General features: G+C 39.1%; 1 protein-coding gene across 2 annotated transcripts in view; it reads right to left on the minus strand.

The window, feature by feature from the left end:
- The window catches only part of SLC25A21 (solute carrier family 25 member 21), a 534325-nt gene that overhangs the window by 37287 nt on the left and 475607 nt on the right, over positions 1–21431 (minus strand). For both annotated transcript variants that reach the window (XM_004269980.3, XM_033428396.2), the window contains 2 exons: positions 18066–18173; positions 2203–2367 (listed from right to left, as the gene is read on the minus strand). In XM_004269980.3, the coding sequence (XP_004270028.1) occupies positions 2203–2367; positions 18066–18173 (273 nt within the window). The remainder of the gene's footprint in view (positions 1–2202; positions 2368–18065; positions 18174–21431) is intronic.

Consider the following 21431-nt stretch of genomic DNA (forward strand, 5'->3'; position numbering starts at 1 on the left):
CACGTAGACTCGATCACCACATCCTATAGATTTTGCCTTCGAAACTTTTCTCAAATCTGTCCACTTCCCCTTGTCTTCACCATGAATACTGTAGTCCAAGACCCCAGCATTGCACATAACAATCATTTCCATGTTACACTCTGTCTTTTGCACACTACCCCCATTCCACCCATTCTCCACGCTGCAGCCAGAGTGATCAGGTAATTTCTCGGCTTAAAATCTTTTGTTGGCTTCCCAGTGCTCTTCAGATAAACAGAAGAATCCTTAGTGTGGCCTATAAGGGCTAATATAATCTGACCCTTGTAAGCTGGCAAGATAAGTGAGCTCTTTCCATAATTTCAGAATACTATGATGTCTTTTAAGTAATAAATAAATATTTAAGCTTCTGTTTTTTTCATAATGCATAACATTTAAAACTTAAGTGTATTGATTAATTGTAGAATGAAGTTTGCATTCGTGGATTTTTTTAAGCATTAGTAACACAATCATATGTAAATCTTATTGATCCTTCTGAAATTCTTCTTTAAATATAACCAAGTTCATATTATTGTAATAACATATGCATTAAAATACATGCACAAATATATATAATACAATATATATTATTTATATAACATTTGTAGATTATATCATTCATTTCATTGTGTGTAATTTCTATCTGCTGCAAGCCTTTGGATAGCTGGAGAAATAGAGGCATGGACATTTCTCCCACGTTGTATGAATCACTCATCTCAGAGTTTAAAAAACATCAGCTTCATGGCTGCGTGACTTGTGCAGCTGCCCAGCGCCTGCACTTAGAGGAGCCCCATGCTTGGTTTATTGCTCTACAGTTGCTGTCTTGAAATTCTTAATTTTTGCACATTTTCATTTCACCCAGGGCTCCAAAGATTATTAATCTGTTCCTGCTAAAAACATTTTTTTAATGTATGTAGAGTTGAACTCTCTCATGTCATCCACGACCTAAGTGTTTATTGTACTCTACTTCTGTATTTCAAGAACTCAACAGGAGAAGAGCTCTGAGGACCACCAGAGTCAGAATTGTCAGTCAGTGGGGGGATCTATATATTCTGTGGCCATTCATAGATTTCAGACCAACAAAACATGAGGTTATCCTCAAAAAATGAGGTTTCTAAATAGAGTGAAACCTGGTTAACAATTTTGGCGAATGAGGCAATGTCAACAGATAGTTAATGGGGAACATGCCTTGGATTTAGCTGTTACTTGAGATAAGTACTGGCCTAGATTACAGGGGATAGCTGGAAAAAGGCAACTGTAACCAACATTACCTTATAGAATCAGGTGATAGCCATATTAGAAATATTTTTATTCTTTATAAAGTTCTTCAATACTTTTTTTTTTTTTTTTTTTTTTGCGGTACGCGGGCCTCTCACTGTTGTGGCCTCTCCCGTTGCGGAGCACAGGCTCTGGATGCGCCAGCTTAGCGGCCATGGCTCACGGGCCCAGCATGTGGGATCTTCCCGGACCGGGGCTCGAACCCATGTCCCCTGCATTGGCAGGCGGACTCTAAACCACTGCACCACCAGGGAAGCCCCAAAGATGCTCATTTTAAAACACATCATGTGTTACTTTTATCTTGTCAAAGTTGAAAGGCTGCTGACATCTGTAAGTTACCATTAAAAATTATTATTATTATTTTATATCAAAAGTGCATGAGCCTAGAAGAGTTGATTTACTACTTACCCTAATTAACTTAGGTGAATTTAAAAATTACTATCTAGGTAAAATTTAAATTTTAGGCTGATAATTTTCCCTCATGAACTCAAAATTTATTTACACTATGAAAATTTCAACTTCCTTGAGCAAGTTATGCTTCTGAGATAAAAATTAAGTAATAACAGTTTCTAGAAATTCCTATTGGTGATAAATGTGAAGCATTCAGCTATAATGGTATATTCTTCCAGAAGATGAGTTTTGGTGTCAGACTTGGGTTCAAGGCTCTGCCTTGCTCTTTATTATGTGACTCTGAGCAATTTACTTGATCTTTCTGAGCCTTTGTTTCTGAATTCAAAATAGGGATCATAGGGATCACAACACTCAATAAACAAGGCTGATGTGGGGATCAACTTAGATAACAGACATAAGAGTTCAGCACAGTGACTTGGAAGGATAAATACTCTACAAATGCAGCTATCATCATTGATAGGATTTTTCCTCCAGGATTTTAATCTATTAAACAGTTACCTTATTGACAGGAATAATGTTCTTGACATTGTAGTAGAAGCCGAAATAAACCATGTTGAAAACTCCGTGACGTCCCAAAGTTGCTGTAAATCCTTTGTTGAGGCCCTGGAGTCCCAAGCCCTCCTTCTTAATGATGTGTCTTGCGTAACTCATGGTGGATGGTTGCTGCACGAGAGAGGAGAAAGGTCATCTTTGGGACTGTGAAACAGAATAAATTACAGTTTTAACTTCCCTTCAAGCCCAAAATTATTAGGGACTTATTTTTCCCCAAAGATGAATAATCATGCCTAGATTCATGCTTTTTAAAATTAGGAAACCCCAGAAGTAAACAAAATTGCATGCATAACAGGCCTTAAAGGGAAGATTGCTGGCCAAGAAAAAAATATCTTTGATGGAATTAGTGAAACTAATGTCATATAATAGCTAACATCATTTTCAACATGTCAATAGTTGCATCCAATTCTGGATCATCCACACTAATAGAGGGGATTAACCATATAGATAAACTAGTAATCCATACTGGTAATCCATAACTGTGCATAATCCAAAAGGAATGTATTTTTGGCTCCTGAATATTTACCTTTCTAATTATGTTTTTCTAAAGTGAATGCTACAATTAGTCCTGATTCCATTCCCTCAATAGTTTAAACTGGCGTTAGGTTAGAAATCGGCTGTGGATAAATAGCAGTTGATTGTAGACTTCCTCAAGAAAGTGGGCAATCAGTGTGTGTAACACTTGCTGTGATAAATGATAAATCAATGGTGTTGAGAGTACTGGGTTACCTTTAATTTACTTCTTTCCAGCCCTTTGATTGATCACCTAAGGTTGAAATACCTTGACTGCTGGAACCCAGTCAGTGCTACTTTTGGAACTTGCTAAAGAAATCACTGTAGTTTGCCCTGAGTTTTATAATTCATTACAGTACAATTACAACAATTCATGTGGGTTTTTAAATAAGGTTGAGTGACTGTTTCCTTTTTGGAGGTACAGCACAAAGGATCTCTCTCCCTCTTAAATTTTGAATACTGAATAGTAAATAAGGGGAAACGTTCAGCATTTAATTTTTTTCCCATGAGGCAAGCACTGAGATGACGCGTATTTGAAATTTCACTGGAGCAGGTTGCTAGAGTGATCATGGCAGTCTGATGGACCCACTGACTAAAAGTGTTTTCTTATCATGTGCAATTAAGGCTGTGTCAGCAGAACAGAACAAATCCAATCAAGGCTTTTCATCCAACTTTGTAGCTATGTAATTAACCTGATACATTTAAATGAGTTCGTTTAGAGAGTAAACCCTATAGCTTTTACTGATAAATGTTTTAAAAACTCTAGCTACAATTCTACACTCAAATTCATCTTTTCATTTAAGAGGATTAATTACAATAAATTACATTAATCCCAAGAAAACCCTTTTTTTGTGACATGAGAAAAACACATGAGAACGTACCTTAAAACAATAAAAGACATTTCATATCGGAAAACCAAAAATTCTCAGAAGGTTAAAGTTCACTCTCTCTGCTACAAAATGGGATTTTTTTGTGTTATGGCACATTGACTATCAACCCCAGTTATTTATTTTGGTTTTCAAAAGAGACTTGAGGACAAGTTGAGCAGAAGTTCATTTCTGTTGGAAAGACTCTGAAAGTGCTGAGCAAACTCCTAGGCACTGCTCTCTTGTTGTGAGGAAGGCAGCCTAGAGGGCAAAGGCAAGGAAAGGAGGCAGCTCTCATGGGGATGAAAGAAACTAGGCAGAAGTGAGGCTGCCTGGGTCCAGACTGACCAACACCAGTCCTCCCTGCTTCTAGCCCAAGCTTTCTCTCCATCCTCACCCACTCTGAAGCCCCGAGGGCAGGAGAGATGGGGAGGTCAGAGGCCATCTAAATTCTTCAGCAACAGAGGAACCAATGACTTTGAATGAAAGTGCAGATTAACATGGCTTTCCCTAAATAAAACAGGTATAAAGATGTGTCTATCATTTAAAAATCTAGTGTGCTAAATCATTAAAATTTAAAGAGAGGACTTCTATTAGATCTTTTTTTAAATTAATTTTTATTGGAGTACAGTTGATTTACAATGTCGTGTTAGTTTCTGCTGTACAGCAAAGTGAATCAGTTATACATATACATATATCCCCTCTTTTTTAGCTTTTCCCATATAGGTCATTACAGAGTATTGAGTAGAGTTCCCTGTGCTATACAGTAGGTTCTTATTATTTATCTATTTTATATATAGTAGTGTGTATATGTCAATCCAAATAGCATTTACTGATGGTCCATTGCCTGATTTCTACCAGCTTGGATGTTAGGTAGGTACGAAGAAATGTAACACATGGATTTTGACTCAAGTGCCTTGTTGAGTTTGAACTCAGCTGTGAATAATTAAGCAAATCAGGGGGTAGTACAGTTGTTAGAAATAGGGGGTCAGAGCCAGACAGTCCCAAGCTTTGAATCCCAGAAATATCACTTGCTAGCTTAAGCAGGTATTTTATCCTCTGATTTATCCTCACTTCATTCATCTGTAAAATAAGGATAATAATAGAATCTTCCTCATAGGATTGTTGTTGTGATGATAAATAAGTCAATGAACTTTGCCCTATGTAAGCATTTACTATACATTAGCTGTTAATAATAATGGCAATTATGAAGATAATAAAACTAGTCATAATAGTAAAATAACAGGTAATTTCTTTGGTAGTTGAAGGCAATGACAACCAAAAGGTGGAGGCTGATTTGAGGGGGAGGAAGGACATGAATAACTAGCCTCTTCCTGCTCATTCCTTTTGGCTGTGGTCTCCTTTTCCCAGAGCCCTGGACCCTTGTGACATGATCCTTCCTACAGAAATGCATCCAGAGTGCAAGATCATAGGTCTGCTTTTTCTGGGAGCCACCCATATCCAACTCCTGGGCTAGAGATCTCCTAGGTCATCACCCCAGGGCTTTCCTCTCAGGAGCAGCAGATCCTGTAAAATGGTCTCTTCCCTACTGCTTGGTGAACATCCTCGGTAAGAACTCTTCACTTGACAGGTCTATGCACTGTAGAAGCAAGGCCACCATGCGGGAGCAAAGGTTGGGAAAGGAAAAGCACACTAACCAGGCCTCCACCTGACACAGTTTATTTATACCTTAGAGAGCATATACATGCATGTTACCAGGTACCTGGAACACAGGAAGTGCTCATCAATGTTAGTCATTATCATAGATACTTGGTACTTTACATATATCATCTTACTTAATCCTCTGAACAAGTGTGTGGGATGGGTATCATCTTTATCCCCATTTGACAGATGAGGAAACTAAAGTTAAGTTACTTGCTCAATATCACAGAGTTAGTGGAAGGTCCAGAGCTCAAACTGAGGCCCCTCAGCCTCCAAGTTCATACTTTTATACTCTGCATGGTTCTGCCATCCTATCATATATGACTGCCTCTCTCCACAACCTGTAATGTGGACAGCAGGTATATTATTCTCATTTTACAGGTGAGGAAACCAAGGAGTAAGTAATATTCCTAAGGGGAAAGTACTGGAAAATGGCTTAAGCAGAATTCTACATCTCATCCAGTGGTGCTCTCATGCTTGTTGACTCATTCTCGTTATACACATGCCGTAAGATTTTCAGAGTTTGATAATCCAACTGATACAGGTAACAGATAAATACAAATATATTTTTCTGGCAGCTTGGGGCCTTGAGACCAAGAAAAACCTAAACTCTAATCCCCGTAAGAATTAGAGGTGTCCTTTTTGCTTCATTCAGAGACACTGTATCACACACATGTAAGCAAATATTTAATTAGAAAGGCAAAACATGACTTTCCACTAGGAACATACAGAATCATTTTGACTAGATCTCTGTAAACACAAGTTTTACTAAACCTATTTGATTACTGGGCTTCCATTTCAAAACGAAAGGGTAACTGATTAGCATCATCAGGCAAATGATTCCAATCCTATCCAACCCAGCAGGTCACCCACAAATTCAGTTTCCTTTCAATATTTAGATTCACTCCAATTTTCATATTTAGTTACCAGCTGTGGGCCAAATTGCATTCTAACTTTCCTAGATATACCTTTCATTGACCGCACCAGAGCTGCAAGCATGGAAGAAGAAGTGGGTCGGAACGGAGCTAATGTTGCGATATCACACTGCTCTCCACGTTTATTTAGAAAAATCTTCAGTTCACTGGTACCTGCCAGAAGTATTTCCATTGGAAGGAACTCAAAGTCTGCTTTAACTCTGATGTCAGCTATTGCCAATTGTTAATTCTGGGAACTCCATGGTCTTTTATGCATTAATTTATTCAACAAACACCTACTGAGCCCTACTAGGCGCCATGCACTGTGTTAACTATCTAGTACGGTACTTTGTTCATATTCGAGAAACATAAAAATATTTTTGCTTTGCTTTTTATTTGGAGAGATATACTGAAAAATTTTATATCTACCCATGAGAATATTCTATAATGATTATGAAACATGAAATCGAATTTCTGTAATTGATGAAGCCACTATGGAAAACAGTATGGATGTTCCTCAAAAAACTAAAAATAGAACTACCATATGACCCAGCAATTCTACTCCTGGGCATATATCCAAAAAACATGAAAAAAAAATTTAAAAGATACATGCACTCTAATGTTCATAGCAGCACTATTTATAATAGCCAAGATATGGAAGCAATCCGTGTCCATCAACAGACTAATGGATAAAGAAGATGTGGTATACAATGAGAAATCACCTCACGCCTGTCAGGATGGCTAACATCAAAAAAACCCCACAAATAACAAATGTTGGAGAGGATGTGGAGAAAAAGGAACACTCATAAACTGTTGGTGGGAATATAAATTGGTGCAGCCACTATGGAAAACAATATGGATGTTTCTCAAAAAACTAAAAATTGAACTACCATATGACCTAGCAATTCCACAGCTGGGTATATATCTGAGAAAAACAAAAACACTAATTCGAACAGATACATGCACCCCATGTACTTAGCAGCATTACTTAGAATTGCCAAGATATGGAAGCAGCCTAAGTGTCCATCAACAGATGAATGCATAAAGAAGATGTGGTGTATATACACAATGGAATAATACTCATCCATAAAAAAGAATGAAAACTGGTATCACTTATATGTGAAATCTAAAAAATAAAGCAAAATAGTGAATATAGCAAAAAAGAAACAGACTTGTACAGAGAACAATCTAGTGGTTACCAGTGGGGAGAGGGAAGTGGGGAGGGGCAAGATAGAGGTAGGGGATTGAGAAGTACAAGCTATTATGTATAAAGTAAATAAGCTACAAGGATATACTGTACAACACAGGGAATATAGTCAACATTTTATGATAATTATAAATGGAGTATAACCTTTAAAAATTGTGAATCACTATGTTGTATACCTGTACTTTATATTGTACATCAACTATATCTCAATTTAAAAAAAATGATGTGCTATATATACACAATGGAATATTACTCAGCCATAAAAAGAATGACATTCTGCCATTTGCAGCCACGTGGATGGACCTAGAAATTATCATGCTTAGTGAAATAAGTCAGACTGAGAAAGACAAATACTGTATGATATTACTTGTATGTGGAATTTAAAAAATAATACAAATGCATGTGTATAACAAAACAGAAACAGATTCACAGATATAGGGAACAAACAAGTGGGTACCAGTGGGGAGAGGGAAGGGGGAGGGGTGCGTTAGGAGTATGGGATTAAGAGATACAAACTACTGTGTATAAAATACATAAGCAGCAAGGATATATTGTACAGTACAGAGAATTATAGCCATTATCTTGTAATAACTCTTAATGGAATATAAACTGTAAAAATACTAAATCTCTATGCTGCCTACCTAAAACATAATATTATAAATCAACACACTTCAATAAAAAATTCTTTTAAAAATTAAAAGTCCTTAAGAGGCGTAAATAAAAGAGAAGATCCATTGCCTACACAATGCTCCCAGGCACCACTCTGGGACACTGATTCCTTACTCTCTGAGAGCCCAGAATTACCAAAAAATCACCGAGATGACTTATGGCAGCCTCAGCTATTTTTTCTGGAGTTCTTCCATCCAACTACTGACCATAGCTGGCTCTGATTACCTTGTGAGATCATGGACAGAGGTTTTAGGCATTGTTCCTTGGGTAAATAGCTATCAGAGCATGGCCGGTAGGCACAAGCGTGGGGTGTGTGTCAGTGGATTTCCTCCCTCTCTAAAACGAGAGAAGAGCTCTAGGCACACCATGTCCAAAGACAGCACGCTCCACATGCGTCCCTTTACTTGCTTCCCATGGCAAGAGGAACTCGGGTGTATTTTAAAGCCAATGGAATAAGGTGTTGCACTGGATTTCCTCACATGACTGGAAAGCAAACCGGATGAGACCTTTTTTTTTTTTTTTTTTTTTTTTAACGTCTTTATTGGGGTATAATTACTTTACAATGGTGTGTTAGTTTCTGCTTTATAACAAAGTGAATCAGTTATACATATACATATGTTCCCATATCTCTTCCCTCTTGCGTCTCCCTCCCTCCCACCCTCCCTATCCCACCCCTCCAGGCTGTCACAAAGCACCGAGCCAATATCCCTGTGCCATGCGGCTGCTTCCCACTAGCTATCTACCTTACTACGTTTGTTAGTGTGTATATGTCCATGACTCTCTCTCGCCCCGTCACAGCTCACCCTTCCCCCCGGATGAGACCTTTATACAGTGAAGTGAGTGTCCATATCTGGGCCTTAAGAAAAATACTGCTTTTTAAAGAGGATATCCAGTTGCTACACTTAGGTGGGAAAATACCCTTGCTCATTAGGAGACAGATCACTTAAGCTCTCCATTCCTCGAAGTCTTGAAGCATTTTCATAAATTTGAAAAAAGAAGAAAACTCTTCCTTTTATTTGAGAACAAAATGTAAGTGAAAGAAGAGGAATCGGGCTCAAAATTCCACAGTTACACATCTCTTTTAGCTTAGGTATTTCACTAATTTGTCGTTGCAGTTTATTTTACTAAGGCATGATTAGGGACAAAAAGACATCCAAAATATAATTATATTCTTTCTACAATTTACATTTGATGAGCAGGCCTATTTTTAAACAATCTGTGAGTGGAAAATAATTTGCTTTAAACAAACTCTTCCAGATGCTGAGCCACAAAGCTATGTCAACACCAAGTTGCTGTCCAATAACCGCCTGGAGGAACACGGGGCCTCGGGGTGACGGGACGAGACGCTGACCCTGTGCTTTGCCTGCTGGCAGAGCAGGAGGGAAGGTGACTGCGCTGTGGACACAGGGGTGACTACTCAGAGGGGACTGGCAACATGGAAGGAGCCTTTGCTTCTTCATGGTTCCAGAAACACAACGATTTTCCCTTAAGCGTCTTCATTACCCACTTTTCTTTATCCCAGTGAAAACAGTGTGGTTTCTAGAAAGAGACCTCTATGTTAATGCTCAGTTCCTTAGAGCTAATAACTGCATTAGGTTTTATTTCCCCTATCCGTAACATAGAGATAGAGCCACTGACCTTATAGGGATAATGGGAGGATTAGGTATCAGGTGCGTGTGAGCACTGTAAAAGGTGGAAGGAGACAGAGCAGTTACCAGAGCGATGCGATTGCAGGGCGGTAGTGGCAGCAATCACCAATTATTTTTTCTTTACATAGCCCTGTATTACCTGTTTTGTGAAAACAATTACTTTTGTAATTTACAAAAACGATACAACTTTAAAAAATCAAATAAAGGAAAAAACATGTAAGGCATCTTGCACAGTATCTGGCCTATAGTGGATGTTCTGTAAATGGTAGCTATTATCATTACTTCAAAGTCTCAATTCTGAAAGCAAAAATCTAGGGTTTCTGGCACAGCTGAGTGGAAGACTGAAGTCTATTTTCTGTAAATGATAATAGAGAGGCAACTTGGCTGCTGCCTTAGGCACTGTTGAAAGATAACTATAGGAATGGATTCATACACATAATTCACTTTTCTGCCTACAAGAATCATAGACTGGAAAGAAATAATTTAGGTACTGAACAGCTTCCAGGCAGGATTTCACATGGTAATGCAGGAAAAATTTGAACTTAACTCAATACGTCATCATGAATGTTGACATGCCCTTGAAGCTAGCTTCTCACGCGTTCTGAAAAAAGAGCCACACATTCACTCTCTATATAACTCAACTTCTCTCCTTCTGGAAAGAGAGGATTGCAAAGTACAGTCCTATTCACTTTGTGTTGTCTCTACATAATATGACTAAGTTTAAGCATTTGTTAATTGCCTATGGAGAAAATAATCACTAAGCTTTGTGATACTGTACGTGATCGAACTGGTCTCTATTAGATTATTAAGCTCCCAGGATAGAGTGTGTAGAGCTATATTTAGTGGTGTTATCCAAAACAATAATCAAACCCTGAACTAATTTTTAAAAAATCCTTATCTTTAAAGATTCTACCATCGATGATACATTTGCTATCAGTTCATTGATCCTTAAGTTTTAATCATAGAGCATAGGTGGAAGACGATTCCCTTCTTGGGCTGAACATCTTTAAAGACTAAATAGAGATGAAACAGGCTTTTGCAATTTCCTAAAGGTTTAGTTTCCTATTTGGGGGTGAGAATGATTATGTTCATATGTAACGCCGATAAAAATGACAGAGTAGAAGGATAACCTGTGCCCCATCCACACATCAGAGGCAAATCCTATAGACCTCAAGGGAAGGAAAACATAACCCGTTAGCCAAATAATAACTTTGAAGTAGATTTCAAAGTGGAGAGAAAAACTGGGAAACAATTCATACAAGATTTTGCTCCTGGAGAGAAATTCACATTTTCCAGGCTAGCAGAGAGCATGCCAGCAAAACACCACTTGGCTTAGCATAATTGATAGGGGACTTCTCATTCTTATAAGTGTACAGGAAAAAACGATGCACCTAGTTAGAAGGGAGCAGGACAACAAGCTACAAAGTCACACTTTTGGCAAGACTGGGGATACACACCATCTCCAATGGAGAAATCCCTGGGCAAGCCTAGTCCTAAGCCAAAAAGACTACAGACCAGAACGACACTTTGCTTGGGTTTAGTTTGAAGGATGGGGGGAAATTTGGATCTATCCTGATTTTATCTGAACATGTTTTTATACCCACTGAACCAAACCAGAGCATGACAAAGCTGTGATTACTTTGCTCCCCACAGAAGGTCAAGCGTATTTAGAGACCGGTTTACTTTATTCACTGTGAATTTTAAGATGCTGGCCAAGATTCTGGTATTGGAATTGAAGGAAGTGTGGCAGGGATTATAGTCTTTGACTGATATGGTGGTAATTTTAAAAGTGGAGGCAAGACAAGTACACCTATTGAAATACTTAATACAGAAGCTGGAAGGATATAAGGGAAGTATCAATAACCAAATTAACCACAATTTCCTTTACATTTCTAGCATAGTTTAGGGCTTACTGGGAGGGAAGGCATATTTTATGGACAACATACCTCTGACTGCCTAGAAAATCAGTCCTAGAGCACAGAGGGGTGAACACAGGCAGCTGGAGCCAGCGGCATACCTGCCATTCCTGGGAAATCCTGTCAGGAATTTCACTGAGGGCCCCAAGAACATAGCACACACAGCCTCTGCTCTCAGCCAGTATTGCCCTTTGATCCCAGCTAGAGGGGCGCCTTTCCTGGACCCCATGCTTCAGAGGGCCCCATTCTGGCCCTTTGCCAACTATTCCCTCCCCACAGGGCCAAATGGACATCTACCTACATTCCACAACCTCCTTCTAGACCACACTCTGTGCACCTGGGACCATGGCAGTCCTTTTGTTCCATCTTTATCACTCTACCATCACCTCCAAGACTTTAAGTGTAATATTAAGAGTCATGTTGACTACTGTTACCCTAGGCTATCTTCCACTACAGATAACTTCTTGGGAACTTTTCATGTTTAAAGGACCACGCAGACTCACCTCCTCAGGCTGACGAAATAGGAAAATCCACAATTACTGTGTACGAATCCATGGTGGTTCAAATCTAAGGCAGGAAGGTAGAAAGGCTGAGCCACAGACCTGTGGCCTGAGAAACTCATACTATTGGCGGAGCAGCAAGAGTTATCTCCCTGCAAAATAAGCCTCTGGGGAAACTGCTCTGCTTTTTGTAAAGGTGTTGTCAAGCCATCTGGCCATTCTCCATGCAGCCCATCTATTTAGTGTTTCACCACAGCTGGCAGCTGTAATTGACTGAAAAGGCTGAAAATGAGCTTAGTTCACAGCCTCCAGGTGAAGCGGCAGCGAAGGCTTGATCAAGAATCCACGTTCAATTTATATGACTATACTTGAGGAAGAATATCTTGATTGTGGTAGAACTCTTTCCAAAGTGGCTTCAAATGTTTTTAGTTTCCTCTTGAACTTCTGCTGCTATATGCAAGTTATTTATAGCAAACAGGTACCCAACTACTATTGTTTATGATAACAGACCTGCATCTAAGTTTAAAGATCTTGTCAATAGGCACTGTAACTAGGCTGCCAGCCCTTAAGCCCTGATAAAGAATTCAGGCTGAATGGATTGCATTGGCAGTTGGGAATGACCTAAGGTGAACCATTGTTCAGTAAGCTGTTTTTGAGCCCACAACTGGGAGTCAGGTGTGACTGTTCATTGCAGCAATATCTCAAGATAGATCTGTCTCTAGTCAACCTTAAGGATTTATAAGATCAATTTGCATCTAGAAATAGTTACCATTGGTTGAGTGCCTATCATGTCCCAGGCTCTGTGTTAAGACCTTTGGGTATACTATCACATTTAATTTCTCATAAAAAGCAGGTCGTAATAATAACTACTAACACTTATTAAACCACCACTACATGACAGACTGTATTGACAGCTTTATATACATGTCTCAACTAACCCTATTACACCATTTGATGTGGCCATTACTATTATTTTTCCCTAACAAAAGAGGAAACTGGGCTATGGTCAGAGTAGGAAGCAGGGGGCTGTCACAAAGTCAGTAACTTAGATGGCCCTGCGGGACTTGTGTTTCTATCTCCTTATAGAAATACCTTGTTGTAATGTAGTTGGACTGATCACCATCATTTTACCACAGAGGGAACTGCAAGTAACTTGTTCAAGGCCATACTGTTAGGAAATGGTAAAGAGCTTGATGGGTACATCTCTCCACAAACCCTTATGGCTTTTTGCTCCCCAAACCAATTGCCTTTCTGTTCTAGACAGCTTTGTTTATATATGTTCTTTGATAATTTGCACATAAGGTTTAAGCTCTTTAAGAAATTACAGAGCAGGAAAAATGGGGGTTCCTGCTACTATAAATGAAGTACTAGAACCAGAATTATGCAAGGTTGTGTCCTAAGATGGGTCAGCAAGTCATTCCCACCTGAATTAGCTGAAAAGATTCTCCCTGAGGTGGGTTTAACCCGGCAGAGCCATTAGAACATTTCTTTTGGATTACTTACTTTTCTTTATACGGTTCTGTATTTTCTAAATTTTTACAGTGAGCAAGTGTTACCTTCTAATGTAAATGTTTACAGATAATACTGGATACATTCTCATGTTAAACATTCAAACGCACCAAGCTCTTCCCTTAAAACTCTTATCTTCCTCTCTCCCCTTCCAGTCTCCTTTCCAGAGGCAGCCAAAGTGAGAAGTTTGTATGAATTCCTCCAGACCTGCACTGTCTTCTAAGGACATCACCATCCACATGAGGCTACTGAGTGCTTGAAATGTCCTAGTTTAAACTGGAACGTGCTTGTAAGCATAAAATACACACTAGATTTGAATATCCAGTATGAAAAAAGAGTGTAAAATATCTCATATAATTTGTTTATTGATTACATTTTGAAATGATAATATTTTGGATATACTGGGTTAAATAATATATAATTTAATTTCATCTGTTTCTTTTTACCTTTTTACATATAGGTGGCACATGTTATATTTTTATTTTTGGACAGCACTGCTTGAGAGTCTAGACCATTTTTAGTACATCTGTACACTTATATGTACATACAGAAATATGTAGTTTTTTTGGTGTCTCCTAACATAAATATGCATTATCTATACATAACTAAAACTTTATACCAGAATTAAAACTTTTTTTCTTAAAAAAGGAAGCATAATCTTTAAATGCTGTAGGCATTAAATTAATTCCTAAAAAAAAAAATTTAATTCCTTTCTTCCTCCCTTTCTCTTCCTCTTCCTCTCCCCGCCCACCCACCCCATAATTCTTGACAACCTACAAAGCCTGAGAATGAAGAAAGTATTAATTATTCTTTGCCATACAGATGCTGAAATGAGCGCACCTAACATTGTTTTGGATTAATTCAACACAGGTACAGATTAACAAAAGGGTATCACTTGTTGGATAAAAGGACGTGCTAGTCAATAGACGTAGGCTTTGGAGTTAATGAGTTCTCGACAAAAGACAGAGAAAACAGCTGCACTTGCCCCAAATGACTGGTAGGTATTTTTAAATGTCTAGATCTGAAATTTGCTCTTCTTTTTTAAACATCTTTATTGGAGTATAATTGCTTTACAATGGTGTGTTAGTTTCTGCTTTATAACAAAGTGAATCAGCTATACATATACATATATTCCCATATCTCCTCCTTCTTGCATCTCCCTCCCACCCTCCCTATCCCACCCCTCTAGGTGGTCACAAAGCTGATCTCCCTGTGCTACGCAGATGCTTCCCACTAGCTATCTATTTTATGTTTGGTAGTGTATATATGTCCATGCCACTCTCTCACTTTGTCCCAGCTTACCCTTCCCCCTCCCCATGTCCTCAAGTCCATTCTCTATGTCTGTGTCTTTATCCATGTCCTGCCCCTAGGTTCTTCAGAAACTTTTTTTTTTTTTTAGATTCCATATATATGTGTTAGCATATAGTATTTGTTTTTCTCTTTCTGACTTACTTCACTCTGTATGGCAGTCTCTAGGTCCATCCACCTCACTACAAATAACTCAATTTCATTTCTTTTTATGGCTGAGTAATATTCCATTGTATATATGTGCCACATCTTTATCCATTCATCTGCTGATGGACACTTAGGTTGCTTCCATGTCCTGGCTATTGTAAATAGAGCTGCAATGAACATTGTGGCACATGATTCTTTTTGAATTATTTGTCAGGGTATTTTCAGGGTATACGTCCAGTAATGGGATTCCTGGGTCATATGGTAGTTCTAATTTTAGTTTTTTGAGGAACCTCCATACTGTTCTCCATCGTGGCTGCATCAATTTACATTCCCACCAACAGTGCAAGAGGGTTCCTTTTTCTCCACACCCTCTCCAGCATTTATTGTTTGTAGATTTTTTGATGATGACCATTCTGACTGGTGTGAGGTGATACCTCATTGTATATCTTCTCTGGAGAAATGTCTATTTAGGTCTTCTGCCCATTTTTGGATTGGGTTGTTTGTTTTTTTGATATTGAGCTGCATGAGCTGCTTGTATATTTTGGAGATTAATCCTTTGTCAGTTTGAAATTTGCTATTCTTATCACGTCATTCCTTTCACTCAGATTTTTTTTTGTAATAGGCATAGTCCCATGACCTTATGTTGGGTGACTGACTATGCACTAACTACTTTTCAATTTGATCAATATTGGCACCTTTGACCAATAAAGTGCCACCTCTGATCAGCTACTGAATCCTGACAGTTGCTGGAAACAAAATGCTGACATGTGTGACCTATGTGATCTCTGTTTTACCAAGTTCTGACTAGTTGAAGTAATATGACAAATATTTTATAGGGTACCTAATAGATTTTATTTTGTCTAAGTACATACCTGACAATGAATCCAGTTCAGTGGATTCTGCAAAAGAAATGACCTCAAACAAGTTCCCCATCCTCTCCCACTTAGAAAAATGGCTGTATATACATAAACTATTTACACAGACCACACTCGTGTCAATGAACTATAGGAGCACGTGCACATGTAGCATTCTTGTGTTGGGCTGGAAGGGTGTTTACCATGTTCTAGCAAGGCCTCAGCATGTGCAAAACATTAGCAGCTCTTACATGGCCTCAGTGTAGAAGCTCCCTGAGGGCAGAGGAGAGAAAAAGAACATTAGGCATGAGCAGGGGTGCTGTGATACTTCGTTATTTTCATTCCTGTGAGTGCTTCTTGGTGCTCTGTCCCATTTGTGTTCCTCTGCTTGCATGCTGTCTTGATAAAGGACTGCAGTTTGAAGGCCTGTGTATTCTTTTTTTTTTTTTTTTTTTTTTGCGGTACGCGGGCCTCTCACTGTTGTGGCCTCTCCCGTTGCGGAGCACAGGCTCCAGATGAGCAGGCTCAGCGGCCATGGCTCACGGGTCCAGACGCTCCGCGGTATGTGGGATCTTCCCGGACCGGGGCACGAACCCGTCTCCCCCGCATCGGCAGGCGGACTCTCAACCACTGCACCACCAGGGAAGCCCAGGCCTGTGTATTCTTTTGCTCACTCCTTGCTGCCCCAAGACAAGCTTCCAAATGGGTAAAAATGGGACACTAAATGGGGAGCCCCAAGTTTTCTTCTAGCTGGTAATTCTCCCAGCCAAATTTTCCTTGAGCAGATTCCATGGGGGTTGTCTTTAATGCTCCATATTGACAGGACATTTAAAAGTGTTTCTTTTTATTTGTTCCTGGTCCTTGCCATCTTTTCCCATCATTCAAGGAAGAATAGAGAAAAAGCAAAACAGAAACAGAGACTAGGGCAATACAGGATTTTCAACCTTTTCTGAAGTGCTATATATCTCTGCAATTAAGACAGTCTTTTGAAACTTAAAACAAAAAAATCTTCCTTAATTAGGATTGACATCCTCTGAGTAGATACCATCTGCTGTAGCAGGCCAACCCTGTCCTCTGCAGCTCTTGGCAGTTACAGGTGAGTAGGGGCCCCCTCTCCGTTCCCACACCCCTGCTCAAGAAGCTGCCAGGGAGCTCTCAGGCAGTAGCAGCAGGCAGGAAGTGGGGTGGGAGTGCGAGGGGGTCTCCACCCATTAGCAGATGCTTAAGTAGTAGGCAGGGGAACTTTTCTATGGAGAAATTCAGGTCAGCAGATACTCCAAACGAATTTATACCATGTGCTACCCAGTTGTGGAAGTAAATTCAAATGCTAAGAAAGGACCTGGACTGCCAATCCCCTTATTTTTTCCCTACCTTGGGCTTGGCACCCAAAAGAATAAAACAAGAACAGTTGGACTTGGTGGTTTAAAGGGAATTATTCGGCAACTTCGAGGAAGTGAAGGCAGCACAGACCAAGGCAAGCTGTCTTCATGGAACATCATGTACCAGTGACTAAATGTCAAGACTCATCATTTCCAAGTGGTGACGTCTACACAGGTTTAGTAGTATGCTCATTCAGATTTAACCAAAAGACAAGCTTGACAGATTATCAGAATCTTTGGGGGAGGGCAGTGTGTGGAGTCAGGAAAAGTGTGAGGTAATTTTACAAATGACTTCATAATTTTTTTTTAAAAAGCACAGCAATATTATCATCCTAGTGGTTTTTGCTATAGTCTATTCTAGTAAAATGTGAAATAGAAGTTCTGCCAAAAGTACAGAAAACATTTCCAAACAAGTCATTATAGATTACATTACAACTCTAAAATAAAAATGTCTAAACATGTGTTTGTCCATTAGACTTTCTTTTAAAATTAATTTTTATTGGAGTATGGTTGCTTTATGGCGTCCATCAGAATTTAGTGCATTTTTGTTAACGCTTTCCTTGTGGAAGAAATTTGACTTTTTCTTATGCTACTTCCTTAACAATAAGTTGCTATGGCTTTAACAAGTGGCTATGGGCTGGGTTCATAATTTGACGTTATATTCTGAAAAATAATTTTTACATTCCATCAACAACAGGAAAACATTAAATGATTACCTCTGTAAATTTGTTCCGATTGGCTTGCAAGCCAACTTTTACTACCTCAAAAGGGTTGACCACAATGGCTTCTGTTAGTCCAGATCCCAATCCAGCAATGGCAAAGGTCTAGAAAAATTAAGTCAATCAATACTTTAAAACAAGTCATCATGTGTATGGGGTTAAACATCCTACTCATTACACTATGCAGCTGAATGTTATAATGAGAATGGAGAAACTCACATAAATGCACCATATACCATTACTAAACAGCTTTAGATCTTGATTAGATGCTGACAATTCATGAAGAAGAAATTACAGAAGCCACAAACCACATCCTAACAATTCAAAATAAAATGTCAAAGCCCCATCAACAATGACTTTGTCCTTTAATGAAAAGAAAGGTTGTTTTACTTATTTAAGGTGGATGCTAAAACATCTGCACATGTAACAACTAAAAGAGAGTTTGACTCAAAAAAGGAGAGCTTCACTTTTAAACACCTATTTAAATACATTTATTGAGCATATAAGAAATTCAAGGAGGAGAACCACAAACAAAATGCTTATAAAAAGCTAAATTTCAGGTAACCAAACAGTATAGCCAAAAATATTTAAATGTATAGCCATATTCTTAGAGTCATTATTCTAGGAAATTAAGAAACAAAAAAAAACAGTTTAAAATTAACCCTTTATCTGACTTTTTAAACTGATAATTGCCCTATTCTTCTAGACCTAGAAGCTGAGGAATAAAAGTTGAGGTCAGAGATAAATAGGTTGTCTTGAAGGGCTCAGATAAAATCTAGAACATTTATCAAAAGGTGGCTGTGGGCCTCCCCTGGTGGCGCAGTGGTTGAGAGTCCGCCTGCCGATGTGGGGAACACGGGTTCGTGCCCTGGTCCGGGAAGATCCCATGTGCCGCGGAGTGGCTGGGCCCGTGAGCCATGGCCGCTGAGCCTGCGCGTCCGGAGCCTGTGCTCCGCAACGGGAGAGGCCACAACAGTGAGAGGCCCGCGTATTGCAAAAAAAAAAAAAAAAAAAAAGTGGCTGTGTATCAGGTTCTTATTTGTTATCTGTTAAGAACTTCTGCAGTAGGAAAGAACAACTTTCTAGAATTTTCCACTGAGTAGAATGCTTAAAGGATTTTCAGAAACTTTGTATCAAAAATAACCACAACTATTAAAACACACACACACACACAAACACACACAGCAGGAAAACAAAATGAAACAAAGCCTCAAACCTTCAAAAGAGATGCTGAAAAAAATAATTCTTTGGTGCTGAAGCTCTAATTTCAGGGGAAGAGGTAATACTGTATACAACTAGGAGAAAAAAAAAAGTCAGTGAAGAGTAAAGAAGAGACGCTTGTATTCGGAGTCTCTAATTTCTTCAAAGTAGGAGACTAAAAGAGAAAAGGGAGAAAGGAATGTTCTATAACCTTAGAAGGGGAGGCAAGGTGGAACCAGGGCAGGATCCAGAGCCAGGAGGTCTGGGTTTAGGTTCTGGTTTTGCCACTTTATTGGCTGTGTGACCAGAGATGCCATGTACAGTAGTTTGGGCACAAAGTTACATGTGGAGGCTGAAATCAGCCTGCAGCCTACTTGCCAAGCCAGAAAGGCATCAGTCAGGAGAAAGGGGCACCTCTTCATAATCCACACAAAAACACCGTGTGTGTTAGCTGCAGCTCTGTGTTTAAATCACTGAGTCTTTTAAAGAAGATGTGGTACATATATGCAATGGAATATTACTCAGACATTCAAAAGAATGAAATAATGTCATTTGCGGCAACATGGATGGACATGGAGATTATCATACTAAGTGAAGTAAGTCAGATAGAGAAAGACAAATATCACATGATATCACTTACACACAGAATCTTAAAAAAATGATACAAATGAACCTATTTACAAAACAGACTCACAGACTTAGAGAATGAATTTATGGTTATGGTTGGGGGGAAGGTTAGGGGAGGGGGATAGATTGGGAGTTTGGGATTGACATGTACACACTGCTATATTTAAAATAAAATGCCTTTCCATGAAAAAAAAATCACTGAGTCTTTTATAAGCCACTGTTTTCTCATATGTAAAATGGAGACAACAATATCTAATCTTTGATTTAATACGGTTATTCTGAGGGTCAAAATAATGTGTGAAGGCCTTTTGTAAAGTGCTGTACAAAACCACTGTTACTGTTGCATGACGAGGAAGAATGGGATTGTATACAGATTCTAGGAGAGAGGGGATAACTAATGTTTCCTTTCATGCCCCTTTATTACAATTTTAAACATATTTGTATAGGGTAACAGACAAAATATTTTATTCATTTACCTCAGACTTCCCTCATGGAATCCAAAGGCAGAAAAAAAAAAATACTAGTCCCAAACTCTTCTGACTGAAAAAGCTAAAATCCAGATGTTCAAGTTTTTATTACTATACGCAATCTTCCAAGTAATTCACTTTTTTGTTCTTCTATAAAACTCAGCTACATTTGCTGTCAGAACTAGTGTTCAGCAGTCCCTCGTCAAAAGAATTGATCAGCTATCAGCGGATCATGTTACTCAGATTGTTCCAGAGACCAGCGGTAACTGTTGGGTTCCCAGCCTCCCAGGCTTTTCATGTAAGAGCACTAGGGGACATTTAATGGCTGTTTAAGTGTCTAGCTGTATCAAAAAGAAACTGTAATAAATGAGTTCAAGAAAAGAGAAAAACTGTATACAGTTTGCATGAATTCGGTGAGAGGAGCTGAAGTAGCCAAATGCTTTTCTGTTTGAATTCTCAAGACAGAAGTGCAGTCTCTCACATGGTACCAATGCTTGACACAGGATCAGCCATGGCCCTCTGGAAACTGTATTTTACTGTCCTTTGCTAGGAAGATTTTTTTTTTTTTTTTAGAATTGGCTTCTTCTTCTTTTTTTAAATTTATTTGTTTTATTTATTTATTTTTGGCTGTGTTGGGTCTCCGTTGCTACGCACGGGCTTTCTCTAGTTGCAGAGAGGGGCTACTCTTCACTGCGGTGCACGGGCTTCTCATTGTGGTGGCTTCTCTTGTTGCAGAGCATGGGCTCTAGGCGCGCAGGCTTAAGTAGTTGTGGTTCGCAGGCTCTAGAGCACAGGCTCAGTAGTTATGGCGCACGTGCTTAGTTGCTCTGCAGCTTGTGGGATCTTCCAGGACCAGGGCTTGAACCCGTGTCCCCTGCATTGGCAGGCGGATTCTTAACCACTGCGCCACCGGGAAAGCCCTGCTAGGAAGTTTTTAATCCTCTTTTTAACAAGATGTTTTCAAAGTAAAGGGAGACAGTCAGGGAAGACACTGAGGAATTAAAAAAAAATCTCAGCTTATTTCAGGACTCATGCTACCACTTCTTCCATGAGAGGCCGCTTCACAGCC

This window comes from Orcinus orca, chromosome 2 (genome assembly GCF_937001465.1).
Source record: "Orcinus orca chromosome 2, mOrcOrc1.1, whole genome shotgun sequence".
Taxonomy (NCBI): Eukaryota; Metazoa; Chordata; class Mammalia; order Artiodactyla; family Delphinidae; genus Orcinus; species Orcinus orca.